The 17396-nt window shown below is 35.4% G+C and overlaps 1 protein-coding gene across 9 annotated transcripts in view; it reads left to right on the top strand.

The window, feature by feature from the left end:
- LOC115211591 overlaps positions 1 to 17396 on the top strand; it is a 91712-nt gene that overhangs the window by 41734 nt on the left and 32582 nt on the right. For all 9 annotated transcript variants that reach the window (XM_036503430.1, XM_029780157.2, XM_029780155.2 and 6 more), the window contains 3 exons: positions 1393 to 1671; positions 11497 to 11817; positions 15657 to 15764. In XM_036503430.1, coding sequence (XP_036359323.1) covers positions 1393 to 1671; positions 11497 to 11817; positions 15657 to 15764 — 708 coding nt within the window. The remainder of the gene's footprint in view (positions 1 to 1392; positions 1672 to 11496; positions 11818 to 15656; positions 15765 to 17396) is intronic.

The raw sequence follows: 17396 nt of genomic DNA, 5'->3' as shown, positions 1-17396 counted from the left end.
TCAGGATGAAATCTGTTAAAAAAAGCTTCTACTCGTGTAACATTTTGCACCCAAAAGTTTTCAGAATTGCCGATATAGCCAGGGAAAAAGGTTTTCAATTTAGTTGTATTTAGCATAATTTCACTTACTTAAGATTAGATTTTATTAAATTTTCATTAAATACAAATGATTTCCTTTTAACAAGTATCACATTGAAAGCTATTAAATTACAAAATTTTTATGTTGTTTATAATAAACTTTATTTTACATTTCTTGTCACAAGAGATTATGTTTGATCTTTAGCATACTGCAGCATGTCTCCTCAAATCACGATCACAAGAAAAGTTGTTGATAAGAATTACCAACAAAAGCAAAGATGATAAATATGCACAGGTGTGCAATTAAGTTTAATTACCAATAAACATCAGCTTGGATGACACTTTACTCAACCGACAGTGGAAGGTGATTTATCAAACTGATTATGTAAACAGAATTCTTTTCTGTCTATTCTTGTCTGAACCTTTGATATGGAGTATCGAAATTTTAATCCCTTATAACACTTATAAAATTTCAAGCAAACTTAAAACTTTGTCATTACCGTTATAGTCAGTATGAGCAGAACTTGTGAATCGTTTACTGTGAAGGAGAAATTAAATATGTTGAATATGCATTTGAATGTGGCATTTTAATGTTAATGAAGCCAATGTTCGAAATTGGCGCACACAGTACAACAAACTTAAAACCATGCCTAGTAATAAACAGACAAAAATAAAAACATATAATCAAGATTATCCATATCATTACTACATTTTTTTCAGTCAGGAATATCCATATCACTAGGTATGTCAATGGTGCTCCATTGAGATAGGTAGAAACTCTAAGCAATATAAAATATGGCCCAAATCATATTTGCCAGCATGAACATCAGACTTCAAAAAGTAGTTAATCATTTATGGGTTTTAGTAAATTTATACAGAAAAAGTAAGCACCAAACCGTCTAGCATTAGTAAAAGCCATTATTTTTCCCGTAAAAATCTATCCTGACATTAAATGAGTCAACTTCCGGTACAAATGTTTACGTTTTGTACGTCTTTTTTCAAAAAAAAATTTCAAAAAAAATTCTGGAAATGATCTACTCCTGTAATTTATGCACCCACTAATATATTTTTATTTTTGCAGAAAAAGTGCGTAAATTACATGGGTTTTTATGGTAACATGGAAGGTTTTAATTTAGATCACTTTAAAACTGGAAGTTGGTATCATAGAACCAAGGGGATGAATTGGGTGGGTTGGTGCCAGAATGATTAAACTGAATTTAACAGGAGGAAATATCAGGCAAACAAATATTTTAGAATCTTTTAAATATTTATTACATGTTTATATATATTGTGTATTTTATCTTTTTTGCTGCAGATTTCCCAACAGTTCAAGTAAACAGTGTCAATGTGAAAATAGGTGAACAAGCTACATTGAAATGTAATGTTGAAGATTCAACTAATTTTCAAATAGCTTCATTAAAATGGACGCAAAAAATCTTTGGACATCAGATTGAAGGACATGTCTCCAATGAGACTCAATTAATCTTCAATAATACTTCCTGGAGGGATACAGGCAACTGGACATGTACTATTATGGTAACAGCTAACCAGAAAACACAAATAATTAAAGGATCTGGGATACTCTCTGCATCTGGTAAGACAATTAAATAATAATTCCTAGAGAGTCATAGGCATGAATGCATGGTTTACAAGTTTCCCTCACAATTATGTGATTATTGATTGATTCAACTGAGCTACTTCTTCTTCTTCTTCTTCTCATTCTTCTTTTCTCTTTGTGTTTTTAGTCTGGTACAAAAATTACTCCAGCCTTTCCAAAATTTCAAATTTGATGTTTATTTCATATTAAACTTTATTTAACTATGTACCATATTGAAGCACATATTTTGCTGTGTTGATTTATGCTAATAGCCTTGCTTTCACTGTTTATTCAGCATGTGTGCATATTGCCTGACTTATAAGAATTAACTGACACTGTTATGTCAATTTCACGCAAAAAGAAAATATGTAAATATACATCTGTGAATGTAAAAAAAGTGTATGTGCACATATGCAAATAAATGTGCATGTGTGGGTGCATACATGCATATGCACATTTGGTGCTATTTGTCAGTGTTATATTTGTGTCTGTGTGAATGCATGTGTGTAGACATATGTGTATCTCATACTGCCATAAGAATGCTTACTTTGGCAATTCAGTCCATTTTCTTACACTATGGATGCACACACATGCATGCATATGCACACATACACACACATACATACATACACACATGTCGCTTCTCTTTCTATCTTTCTCTCTCTCGCTCTCTGTCTCTCTCTGTATGTGTGTAAATATATATATGTATATATACATAGCTGTATTCATATACATCCTTTGGATGAGAATGCACAAATTAAAACATGAAGATTTTGGAAACGTATGTAGCAAAAATTACTCTAGAAGATAGGAATGATAAGCAGTAGTCAGAATAAGGAGCAAAAGAGCTTTTTATGAGCACATTCAAAAATGTTTCACATAAACGAACAACAAACTCAAAGGCTATATATATATATATATATATATATAGGTGTAGGAGTGGCTGTGTGGTAAGTAGCTTGCTTACCAACCCCATGGTTCCAGGTTCAGTCCCACTGCGTGGAACTTTGGGCAAGTGTCTTCTACTCTAGCCTTTGGCCAACCAAAGCCTTGTGAGTGGATTTGGTAGATGGAAACTGAAAGAAGCCCATTGTATATATGTATATATATATGTATGTGTGTGTGTACATGTTTTTATGTCTGTGTTTGTCCCCCCAATATCGCTTGACAACCGATGCTAGTGTGTAACTTAGCGGTTCGGCAAAAGAGACCGATAGAATATAGAATATATATATATATATATATATATATATATATATATATATATGTATATATGTATGTATGCATGTTTATACATCTATATATGTGTTCATGCCTTCTTAATCTTAAGTTTCTTTGATAGATTTTATTCTCTATCATTTATGATCTAAATTTATGTTATATATTCATGATCAACTACAGTCAACCCCATCCTATACTCTGTTAAGTGGTATGTGTAAGGAAGGGCATCCAGCTGTAGAAACCATGCCACAAGATAGTTGGAGTCTAGACAGCTCCATGTCAAACTGTCAAATCCATCCCAGCATGAAGACCACACATTAAACGATGATGATGTTCTTAAAATAGGATGGTTCTTGAGTGTTTGGCTCAAGGATCAAACTCAATGCATTGAGCTGATAAGCATAAAGATAAATAAACATTAAAAAAAAAAAGAAGCCAAATTTCTATGAGGACTTGCAGAAAGAGGTAAGTGAAACTTGTAATGGAAAACCTTTTCTGGCTTGTACAGGCTTGTTTGAAAGATTTATGAAGTGCTTTAATTTGCACAATCAAAAAATTACTGGTGAAGCTGCCAGCTCTGATACAGAGAATGTTAGTAATCATCTTGAGCAGCTGAAAAAAGTTATAGCTGAAGTGTACCACACACCAAAGGAAGGCAAGTATAAAATGTTGATGAAATTGCAGTTTTCTGGAAGCTTATGTTTGTTAGAACTTTATTTCTTGAGAAGAAAAAATCATGAATGTGTGTGTGTGCATGTGTATGCATGTGTGTGCGCATATGTACATGTATGCATACATATGTGTGTGTATTTTAAAAAAAAATCTTTGGCTCATGTCAGAGGTGCAAGAGCAAAGTGCCCATGAACCTGGTAACCCTTCCACTAACTGAATGATACAATAGTATTTCCTCTCACCTTACTCCTTCACCTTTTCATCTCCTCATCTCCATTCTTACATTCATAGGAAGGAATAAGATAGGTTTTTATTGCACTCAGGAAAAATTTTGTTTCCTGATGCTTTAAGACAAACTCCTTAATCACATAGCTATACTTGTGCTAATTTGTACATGACACTTCTGAGTCATGTATAAATGATTTCCAACTAATGTTTAATATACATGTTAAATACTTGCTTCTGGTGGAATCTTTCAAGGATTTTGATAATGATAGATTATCTATTTCTCAAATATATGTAGCAAAGATGTGATGATCTATGCATCATAACTGTAAAGCTTGTTGAAAGCATCAAATCCTTATCTAAGTAAAAATAATAATAGCCAAGTTTGTGGAGATACCTGACAGCTATTCTGGAGCTGACATCAGCTTGTTCTGCTATATCAGAGGCCTTGCAATGAGGAATATACACCACACTTATCTAAGTATTTTAAAAGCAATTTGATCTCAGAATCTAAAGATGCCCCACCCAAAACAGAGTTACTGAGGTATACAAAATAATTCATAGCATTATGTTTAGTCTACATGTACCTCTCACTCTGAACAAGTATAAAAATCACCTTAGCTTTCTTCAGATTTAACATAAGTCCCATAGCAGTACAAACATTTGAAGGAGAGGTCTATGATCTTTAGAATATCTTGCTCTGAGTGAACCACAAGATCACACTCAAAAGAGTACAACAAATCAAGAACTAATGTTATGAAGGTCTTAGTCCTTGTTTTGATATGATTCAGATTGAAAAGCTTACTTGGTGCAAGATGGCAAAGCTATCTATTTCATAGTTCTGAAATATATGAATAATTACTGTGAAGATCCACCCCTCTGATTAACACCATTGTCCACAGGAATTGGTGACAATAGAACATTATCAGAACCAAAGAAAGCACTCGTTATTATACAAATGTATCAGGAAACTGAGATAGATAGACATCCTAACTTTCCTTATTCTTCACAGTGAATTTCTATCCACCATGTAAAAGTTTTTTTTATTTGGACTATGAAAAATTGGTAAAGAGAGAAACCTTCTCTATGCTCTTTTCTTACAACTGTCTTACACCAACACACTATATCTTCTATCAGATCTAAATGAGGAAAAAGTGTATATGCACATATGCAAATAAATGTTCATGTGTGGGTGCATACATGCATATGCATATTTGGTGCTGTTTGTCAGTGTTATATTTGTGTCTGTATGAATGCATGTGTGTAGACATGTATGGGTATCTCATACTGCCATAGAAATGCTTACTTTGGCAATTCAGTCTATTCTATTAGATCAATGCTTCTATTAGATCTAAATCCACACTGAGAATCTGGAACAATGATAACAGGCATATGCGTCAGCAAATAAATGGGATGAGAGGATGGAGCCCAGTGGAAATTGTAGCTTCTAGATACACTTTGTTTGCCAGTTAGAGGTTTGTGTTGTTTCCTAAGGGGGTGCTGTTCAGTTTTTTTTGTTTTTTTTGTAAGAGTAGATAACAGAGAATAGAGTTTAAAACTTTCTCAATGTAGATGGTAGTTAGAGTGGTAGGAATAATGTTGTTGTTGAGTAGAGTGGTCTGAATCAGTAATATAATTTGGGGTGAGAGAGAGAGCGAGAGAGAGAGACAGACAGACAGAGAGATGGGTTTGTGATATCAAGGATTAGCATGTAGATTTAAGTGGTAGCTCGAGAAGGCAGCAATAGCACAGTTAGTCTGTGACAGTTGCTCACTTTTCATGAATTTGTAGCCAGTTATTGAGTGAGTAAAGACACATCTACATGGTTACTTGACCTGTTAGAATTAGCAGTCAATCTCCTTTGAACCTCATCCTTATCATCTGAATACATTGGATAAAGTTGTACTGAATATAAAATGTCGGAAAATAAGCTGGGATGATCATGGCTTGAATAATGTACATTCCACACACTGATCAGAAATTAATAAATGAATTAGATATATTACTTAGTACATGGTTATCCATATGGGTTACTTACATGCAATTTAGGTTATTTTCAAAAAATTTTGTAAAACTGATTTGTAACTTTGATAGAGGGAACCTATGAAACAGGAAGACCCAAGAAGATATGGGACAAGGTGGTGAAACATGATCTTCAAATCTGGCCTCACAGAGATAATAAGTGAGTGAGACTTTTGGTGATATACCATGCTTGAGAAGACCTGTCAAACCAAGTGAAATCGTAGTCATGACCGATGTCAGTGCTGTGTGATTGGCATCCATGCCAGTGGCATGTAAAAAGCACTATTCGAATGTTGAGCTTCATGGAGGCAGTGACAGGTCACTGCGACCTTTGGTGATATACCATGCTTCAGAAGGCCTGTGAAGCCAAGAGAAATTGTAGTCATGGCTGATGCTGGTGTCACATATGTAGGTATGTATGCATGTGTGTGAGCATGTGCATGTGTGTGTGTGCATACACATGCGTGTGTGTGTGCATAGACAGATAAATACATACAGACACAAACATATGTATTTACATGCATTCGAAAAGAGATGGTAAATGGACAACCACTTATATGAGGCATTATACCATTGATAAGAAATGTTACATAAATGTAAGCATAAGCATAAGCATATTTAGCAAAGAAAAACATAGTCCCCTGTGTGTGTGTATATATATATTTATATATATATATATATATATATATATATATATATATATATATATGTGTATATATATATACAGAGAGAGAGAGAGAGAGGCAGACAGAAAGACAGACCGATAGGTAGATAGATAGAGAGAGAGAGAGAGATATACACATACATTCATATATATATATACATATATGTACACACACTCTTTTTCTTCATAGATATTTTTCTTATCTTTTTCTTAATTTTTCTCCCCTATTTTTCCACTTTTTTCCAATTATTTTCTTATTTGACTCATACACTAACCAATTGCAGGCCACCACCTACAAGTATATTCATGCTATAAATAATAATTTGCTTCTGCTATACACCTGCAAAACTCTGAGTAATAAGAGAGGCAGAACTCAACACTACCATATATATATATATATATATATATATATACATACATATATACAAATACATATACTATGTGTGTATGTATGTATATATCTATATATGTATATATATAATATGTACACACTCACACATATAGATATATACGTATGTATATATATATGTATATATATGTGTGTATATATATATATATATATATATATATATATAAGTCCTGGAGTCAATTTGTTCGACTAAAACTCTTCAAGGTGGTGCTCCAGCATGGCCACACCCAAATGACTGAAACAAGTAAAAAATAAAAGAATAAAAGAATATATATATATATATATGTATAAGTGTATATATAATATGCACACACACACACACACACACACACACACACACACACACACAGGTAGGTATGTACAGTACCATGCAGAAGTCTTTGGCCACTTTAAACTATTGTAAATTTCTACTAATTGCCAACTTATAAGTGGTTGTTCCGCATTGTGTTTTTCACAGATGAAACATTGACTCTGTTGGTGTCATTTTCATACTTAATCATTATATTTTGTACTGTTTGAGAGGGGAAGATGTGAGATGACCACCAAAAATGGCAGTGCAAAAGTTTTCAGCCACCTCACACAAACCAATCAAGATACTCTGTTTTAATACTTCCATAAATAAAGTCTTCTTTAATCATTTCACCACTGGAAAAAATTGGAAGAGCCTTTTTTGCAATATGGACACATATTTATCTGAGTTTATGTTTCCCCTCAAACTCCACCCTCAAAATCAACCATTGCTCCAAATTGCTCCTCAGACCATCACAGAATAGCTGCCATGTTTCATTGTTGGCTGCAATCTTTACACATCAAATTCTTGATCACAGAGTCTCCAGACCTACACTTCACCACTGTCAGGAAATACAGCAAATCTGGATTCATCAGAGAATATGACAGTGCCCCAAAATGCTTGTTGCCTTTCCACCATCCCATTGGCCCAAGCTTTTCTCTGCTTGATGTTGGTTGGTTGAAGAAGTGGCTTCCTTCTTGCTGCTCTGCCATAATAACCAAGTTTGTGGAGATACCTGACAGCTATTCTGGGGCTGATATCAGCTCGTTCTGTTATGTCAGAGGCCTTGCAATGAGGAATATCCACCACACTTTTCTTAGCAAAGAGAAGGGTCCTATCAGAGGGTCCTGGTTGATCTGGGTAAAGTGATGTGGACTCCTTCCCTTCTCTGGTGAATTGCACAATCACTCTATTAACTGTGGAAAGCAGGAATCCAAGGTTTTCTGCAATTTTATGCTATGTCCATCTTCAGCATGTCCCATGGCCTCTTTGAAATTCAGACAGTTCCAAGGCTTCTTTTGTACATGGCATGATTAAGCAGTCACGTATAGAACCTGAAACATAAAAATGTCAATTAATAAAAAAATAAACCATTACAAGTTAGAATAAACATAAAATGATGATTTATAGGGTGTCTATTTACTTCTGTCATATCTGTATATATATATGTGTGTGTGTGTGTGTGTGTATTTATATATATATTACTATATGTGTGTGTGTGTACATATAGAGGAAGAATGTGTTTACATTCTTATTCAACCTACAGTGAAGTTTTTTAATATTTAAATTTTTCCAAGTTTTTCTAATTTAAGCTGTTTTATGCTCGCTCCCCCCTCTCTCTTTCTTTTACACACAAACGCACACACATACATGTGGAAGAATGTATCATATACAGACATGCATACACTTATACATGCTTATACACATGCATATACATACACAAGCATATATTATATACAGACACTTGCTCCCACACATACATATGGTCCCCCCCCCCCCACACACACATTGTACCAGCTTGCTCAGATTCCCAATTTACAACCAAGGCCAAATTATATTACCATAAAAGGCATGAGCACTTACATAAATATTTTTTGAAAACCATATTGGCAGGCATGTAACTAGTAAGGGAATAAGCTTATAAAATAATTTGTGTGAATTCCTGCGAAATCATATTTCTGAAGGTTCTAGAAGCTTTGCTGAAGGTTATAAAAAACCTGAATATTGAACCCCAAAACAAAATCACCTTAGGTGCACATTAATGTGCTCTTTCTTCTGCTTTGTGTACAATTTTTTGGCAAAGGATAATTAATTTTGGGCTGTAACATCCACATAAATACATATCCATATACATGCAAATACCTAGCTACATATTTACTTGCCTTATTCTGTTTATAATAACTATAATTCAATTATCATATGACAATATCATATAAAACATGAAGGGACATGAAGGCCTGCAACATCAATATTAGCAGTTGGGAAGAAATTGCCAGCAACCGTGGAGATTGGCGACGTACCGTAAAAGAGGGAATACAAAAGAGTGACAGAGAGAGAGAGGAGAAATGGAAAGACAAGAATAGACATCAACAAGAAACTATGACACTACAACCAGCCAGAAACAGTCTTCGCTACATTTGCGGTACCTGCCAGAGGGAATGTTTGTCCAGGATAGGACTACACAGCCACAGCAGGAAATGTATCAGGACATGAAATGTAAAAGCCGGACTGGACTATTTTATGCACAACTCCATTGTCTCCCGAGACAAAAAGGATGCCAACAACCTTGCTACATATTTACTTGCCTTATTCTGTTTATAATAACTATGTCCAATTGTCATATGACAATATCATATAAAACATATAAGGTGGCAAGCTGGCAGATTTGTTAGCACATCGGGGAAAAATGCTTAGCAGCATTTTGTCCATTTTTACATTCTGAGTTCAACTTCCATCGAGGTCGACGCTTTCACCTTTTGGGGGTCAATAAAATGAGTACCTATTTCTTTATTACCCACAAGGGGCTAAACATAGAGGGGACAAACAAGGACAGACATAGGTATTAAGTCGATTACATCGACCCCGTGCATAACTGGTACTTAATTTATCGACCCCGAAAGGATGAAAGGCAAAGTCAACCTCGGCGGAATTTGAACTCAGAACGTAACTGCAGACAAAATACGGCTATGCATTTCGCCCGGCGTGCTAACGTTTCTGCCAGTTGAGCAATGGGGTTGTTGTAATCAACTTACTCTCTACCCCGAAACCAATATTAAACAAAACATTATTTCTATCATTATGCAGTGCAAACCTTTAAATATCACATATACAATAAGACATATGTTTTCCAATACAATTAATTCATTGTGCATATGCAAAATACAGCTGTTTGAAATAATAAATACACAGATATCAAAAACATTAATTGTTAGGTCATTCATGTTTGAGAACACAGCCTCTTACCCCTACCTCTTATTTCTTAATTTTTAACTAATTACCATAACCACCATAAGCATGAGTTAGATGGCATTATTGAGGTAGATTCTTATGGATGGATGCTCTTCCTGTTGCAAACCCTTATCTATTTCCATGCAAGGTAATATTTCCTCATGGCCAGAAATGTTCTCATAGAATAATGGAAATGAATGACATTAATTTATAGCACTCACACACACATACACATACATGTATACATATATATGTCTATATTTATATCCATCTATCTATTATCGATCTGTCTGTCTGTCTATCTATCTATTTATCTATCTATCTATCTATCTATCTATCTATCTATCTATCTATCTATCTATCTATCTATCTATCTATCTATCTATATATTCAACCATGTGCTTTCACATACCAACTTTCTTACCTATATATATATATATATATATATATCAAGCTAGCTAGCTAGCTATCTGTATACATACTTACATATATGCATACACACACACACACACATAGTTGACAGATGACATCCAGATATTTTCCATATAAACGTACTTGCGAAGTCCAAATGTTCGAATGTGAATCAATGAAGAGGATGATAAAGCGAATGCAAAATGATTCATAAGGAATCCGGAACATGTATAAAGTCTATGCATATTTTTATATATTTATAAATTATCGTGCATATGTATGTATCTATAATTTCTTAGAAATCTTTTATATGTCATATAAGATGAATGCATCTATGTATATACTTTATATACCATGGAGAATTTCATTAATATGCATTGAAAGAATATATACATCGACTATTGTATTTGTTTTCTCTCCTCCTTAATTTTATATTCCTGGAGCTCTATGAGAGCACTAATTGGTTGAGCTGTATAAAGTGAATATCTATATCACTTATTTCTTCATTGTTTTATATATGTGCGTGTGTGTATTTATATATGTGTATATGTGTGTCTCTGTTTATCCCCCTGCCCCCACTGCTTGACAACCAGTGCTGGTGTTTTTCTGTCCCCTTAACTTAGCAGTTAGGCAAAAAAGAAAAAATCAATGGTGCCCCAGCATGGCCGCGGCCTTCAGACTAAAACATTTTTAAGGATTTTTAAGGATTTAAGAATAAGTACCAGTCTTTAAAAAAAAAGTAAGTATTGGACTCAGTTCATTTGACTAAAAATATTCCTCAGTGTAATGCCCCAGTATGGCCACAGTCTAATGAGCGAATCAAATAAAAGATGTATGCTTGTGTGAGCATGTATGTTCATTTTATTACTTTCATTTCTCTCACTGCTAAAGGAATGGAAGTCAATGTCCAGTCACATATTTAACAGTTTTTACTTTTTTTTTTGTTTTTTTAAATTTCAGGTGTTCCTATTGTGGATCATCTAGAAAATGTCATTGAAGCTGAAGAGTCACAGAGCAAAACTGTTAAGTGTTTCATTTATTCATACTCTCAGAAAATTCATGTTGAGTGGCTCCATAACAATCATCTAAAAGAAGGGGTAATTTTATCCCAATCAAATCGTCAAGCAACTGTGGTAAATGAAACAGTTCAGTTACCAGGATATATTGCTCAATTAGAATTAAAAAATATTAGAGAGAAAGATTTTGGAAAATACACGCTATATGTTCACAATAAAGAAGGTGTATCAAATGCTACATTTATTTTAAGAAATGCAGTTACAGGTAAGGTTTATTTATCTTTTATTTTCTATTTGATTCAGTTCTTGGTCTGTGGCCATGCTGGGGTACCAATTTGTAAGGTTTACTTGAACAAATCAACCCTGTATTTATTTTAAAGTTTGCTTCTGCTACTAATACTATTGGCCTTTTTTTTTTTGCTGAGCCACTAATTTACAAGATGTAAACAAACCAGTACAGGTGTCAAGTGGTGGGGGGATAAGCCCAAACATACAGACATACATACACACACACATACATGTATATATGTGACAGGATTCATCTTCCAAATCCACTCACAAGGCTTTGATCCGCCCAGGACTTTTGTAGGAAGCATTTGCCCAAGGTGCCATTTAGTGAGACTGAACCCAGGGTCATATGGTTGGGAAGCAAGCTTCCCACCACACAACCACATCCATGTGCTTATATATACATATATCATCATTATCATCATCGTTTAGCATCTGCTTTCCATGCTGGCATGGGTTGGACGGTGCAACTGGGGTCTGGGAAGCCAGAAGGCTGCACCAAGCCCAGTCTGATCTGGCAATGTTTCTACGGCTGGATGCCCTTCCTAATGCCAACCACTCCATGAGCGTAGTGGGTGATTTTTATGTGCCACCGGCACAGGTGCCAGGTGAGGCTGGCAAACGACCATGATCAGATGGTGCTTTTTATGTGCCACCGGCACAGAGGCCAGGCAAGGCTGGCAATGGCCACGATCAGATGGTGCTTTTATGTGCCATCAGCACGGAAGCCAGTCGGAGCAGCGCTAGCAATGGCCACATTTGGATGGTTCTCTTATGTGCCACCAGCACTGGTATCACAGCTACCATATATAATACCTTGTAAGTGAATTTAGTAGGCAGAAACTGTAAGTGAAGCCCATCACACACACATGTTCAATATTGTTATAATTATTGCTAATATACACTCCAGGCAATATTATTATCCAGTGAAGTGAATATGGAGTTACCCATCACAGAAATTTTCAGCATCAGTGATGATTAATAGTAGTCATAGATATCAAATACTAATAGATGTGATAGCTGTAACTGAGAACCACCATGGTATCCAGCTGAATGATATATCCATCTAAACTCACACACACATATATATATATACAGGGTGTGGTGAATAAATTGTCATCTAAATTATGCAAACATGAAAATATCACTGACATCTCATTTTAACAGATATATTTACCAAAATTACAAAGAAATATCTTGAAATACTAAAGTGTATAGGCGTAGGAGTGGCTGTGTGGTAAGTAGCTTGCTTACCAACCACATGGTTCCCAGTTCAGTCCCACTGTGTGGCACCTTGGGCAAGTGTCTTCTACTATAGCCTTGGGTCTACCAAAGCCTTGTGAGTGGATTTGGTAGATGGAAACTAAAAGAAGCCCATCATATATATATATATATATATACATATATATGTATATATGTGTGTATATGTTTGTGTGTCTGTGTTTGTCACCCCCAACATCACTTGACAATCAATGCTGGTGTGTTTCCTTCCCCGCAACTTAGTGGTTCAGCAAAAGTGACCGATAGAATAAGTACTAGGCTTACAAAGAATAAGTCCTGGGGTCGATTTGCTCGACTAAAAGCAGTGCTCCAGCATGGCCACAGTCAAATGACTGAAACAAGTAAATTTATTCAATAAAATCGCCATCGGCTTCAACCACAGCCTCCAGACAACTTCAGAATCTCTTGCAACTCTTCTGGATGGTCTCCTTGTTTAAGTTGGTGACTGTTGCCAATATCCTTGCTTTCAGTTCATCTTTGGTGTTACAAGGAGTTTTGTTGGTCTCTTACACAATTATGCCCCACACATAATAATCAAGGGGGTTGCAGTCTGGGGAGTTAGGTGGCCAGATGTTAGGGGTGATTAAGGCAGCAAGCTGGCAGAAACGTTAGCACGCCGGGCGAAATGCTTTGCAGTATTTCGTCTACCGCTACGTCCTGAGTTCAAATTCCGCTGAGGTCAACTTTGCCTTTCATCCTTTCGGGGTCGATTGAATAAGCACCAGTTATGCACTGGGGTCGATATAACCGACTTAATCCATTTGTCTGTCCTTGTTTGTCCTCTCTGTGTTTAGCCCCTTGTGGGTAGTAAAGAAATAGATGTTAGGGGTGATGTAGTCACAGAAATTGTCTGACAGCCATGACTGGTTTCTCCTGCCTGTGTAGTATGGTGCAGAGTTCTGTTGCCAGACACAGGGTTTTCCAGCAGCCAGCCTTTTGATCCAGGGCATCACTACCTTCACCAGGCACTTGATGTAGGACTCTGTGTTGAGTCTGAGGCCACGTGGGAAGATGAATGGAGGCTAACATTGCCATCACTAATGATCACTCCAAACACCATCATGTTGACTGGGTGTTTGATTTTTATCACTCTCAGTACATATTTTGGGGACACGGTAAGTCAAAGGTTGTTCTGTGTTCACCATTTGATTCTGACAGAAATTTTTCTTATCTGAGATAAACCAAAACGTTCATTTGAAGGGGATGCTTGAATTTGTTCAAAAGCTTCATAGCATTGACTTTCCTCTTGTCCTTGATGGCTTGGGATAAAAATTGGCCCTTTCTTCATCTTGTATGAGGAATACCAAATGTCTTCATGCACGACCTGCACTCAAGTTTTACCCAAATTATTCCTTCATTGATATAGTTATGTATTGATTTCCCAAGCAAGTTCACATTACATTAACTTTGTTAATTTTTATGATACTTTATTACATAGCCATTAGCCTCTAACTTTTGATCCTGTGATATGGACTATCCCATTAACCTCACTCCACAATGTCTTACCATTGCTATTTCCTCCAGTATATTGAAATAGGATGTAACTCTCAGAACCAATGGAAATCACTTCTGGGAGTGACTTTCTTTACTATAAGCTATAATCCCATAACTTACGGATATTACTTTGGAATTGACTTTTTTGCTATCTCTTACTATTTTTTTTTTATTATTTTATTATATTATTTTATATTACTTCATCACATGTTAGATTCCTAACATTATGGTCTCTCTGATGAAGCTTTGGGGCTCAATTATTGTCCAACCCCTGTCCAATGTTTGTTCAACCTTTGTACAATCCCTGTATATTACTGGTATGATGTGGAAACCTTGACAAGTTGGACACCCCCAAAGTAGAAATAGCTGTAAGAGTTTAGTATTTTTCCCTCATTAACTTCTTATTCATTTACTTATTTTTATTTGTTTATTTGTTTTGATTACTTATACATATGATTGTAATTAATTAATAAATAGATCCAAATGAATGTTTACAGGCTGATGTTTGTCGATTGATTATCCTCTCCCTTTTCTTATTTGCCTATATATATATATATATATATATATATATATATGTATGTATATATATATGTATATATATATATATATATATATATATGTGTGTGTGTGTGTGTGTGTGTGTGGTGTGTGTGTGTGTATATATATACATATATATATATACATATATATATATATATTCATATATATATACATACATATATATATATATATGTATATATATACACACACACACATTTACATATATATACACATACATACATATATATATATATACACACACACATATATATATGCATATACACACATATATATCGTGGTCGTCATCATGATGATATCCAGGTGAGATCCAGGCCATGATTGACAACTAAGATATATGTAACACACATACACACACACACACACACACACACACACACACACACACACATTCTCTCTGTCTTTATATAGCTCTCTTTACCTCTCTCTTTACATCCTCTTTCTTCTAGTTCTCAGTAACCCTTACTTGTTATGTACTTTCAGCTAATAATGTACTGATCATTGGAATTACGTGTGCTGTGATAGTTCTCATTCTTGTTACACTTATCATATGCTGCTTTTGGTACTTTTCTATCAGGAAGATCCCATCAGGTAAAGTATTGCCAATTTTTCTCTATCATGCTGATTTAGACTTGGATTTACATTAAGGAGACATTTGCCTGTGGAATCTCCTGGATATGACATTAAACTGCATCCAGTGGTGAGGCAGCTGTTCAGAAGTTCTTAAGTTGTGGGGAGTCACCTTCAAATAACCATTAACTTCAGGTTGATCTTGACACAGAACAGTAATATCTGTCAGTGTCTCATCTATGAGTTGAATAGATTTTTGTAAGTGTAGATTGAGTGCCTTAACTGAGGTGAAAGCAATGAATCAAGGAGAAGAAAAACTCCAAAATTGGTACCTTCTTCCAACATGCCAGTATGGAAGAGTATGGCTGATGATACTTACATGAGGTATGTCGAATAACATAGATTCATACTACTGTAGGTGTGACGTAAATTGAAACAGATTCTTATTTCTTTATTGCCCACAAGGGGCTAAACATAGAGGGGACAAACAAGAACAGACAAAGGGATTAAGTCGATTACATTGACCCCAGTGTATAACTGGTACTTAATTTATCTACCCCGAAAGGATGAAAGGAAGAGTCAACCTCAGCGGAATTTGAACTCGGAATGTAACGCCAAACGAAATACCGCTAAGCATTTCACCCGGTGCGCTAACGTTTCTGCCAGCTCGCCATCTTATGAATTGAAACAGATTCTGTCATTGTTCTATTTATGGTCCTCCGGAAGCCAGGGGATTCAACATCACTGACCTCCCACTCTAGAATGTTCCAAGTACAGTGGATTTATGTCCCTTTTAGTAATTGCACTATAGCACTGACTGTTCTGGAAGGGTTTTGTTCACTAGGAGGAGCCAGCAGTCTTTCAGCCTATATATGAGACAGAGAAATTTGTTCTTTCTTTGTTATTCCTAATCCAGCCTGTTCACATCCATGTTATGGAGAGCAACAATACTTGTCTACATGTGGCTTAAGCTAAGAAGATGGCCTCTACCGGCAACTGTGTGCCTCAAGCCCTTATGTTACACCACATGCATTCAGATTTCTCTTGTGCCACTAGCGAATCATTTGTAGTGTGAATTGCCTTTGTACACTTTCTATTGCATTTCTTTCATGCAGAACACAACTGGGCAAAATATTGTGTGTAACTTTTCACATTTCTGTGCTGGTTCACTCGAAGCATATTCTTGGTGAACTCATATCGGTTCTTATCTATGATTAAATTATTTGTGAAGTTTAAGAATGCCTCCTTCATTATTCCTAACCTTGCACCTGCATTAACATTTAATACAGAGAAAACTACTACTAGAGTGATGACCAAACAACACTAAACTGTGGAGCCAAGAATCTCATGTTAGTGCACATTCTGCCACAGGTGGACATAACATGAAACAATGATGTCTGGGGGATACCTTGCTACTTACATTTTGATTGAATGATTTAGACATTCAGTTAATCAAGCTTGATAGCAAAAAACAATAAAGACTTCACTTGGTTTTACTATTTTGTTAATCTAATTAAGTAATGAGCAATCATGTTAATTGTTCTGTGTTCATTATCATTATTTTTTATGCCTGCAAAGGTGGCAAGCTGGCAGAATCATTAGAATGATGGACAAAATGTTTAACAACATTTTAAGTTCAAATTTTGTCATGGT

Source organism: Octopus sinensis, linkage group LG5 (genome assembly GCF_006345805.1).
Source record: "Octopus sinensis linkage group LG5, ASM634580v1, whole genome shotgun sequence".
Lineage (NCBI taxonomy): Eukaryota > Metazoa > Mollusca > Cephalopoda > Octopoda > Octopodidae > Octopus > Octopus sinensis.
This window is presented reverse-complemented; position numbering and strand designations above follow the sequence as displayed.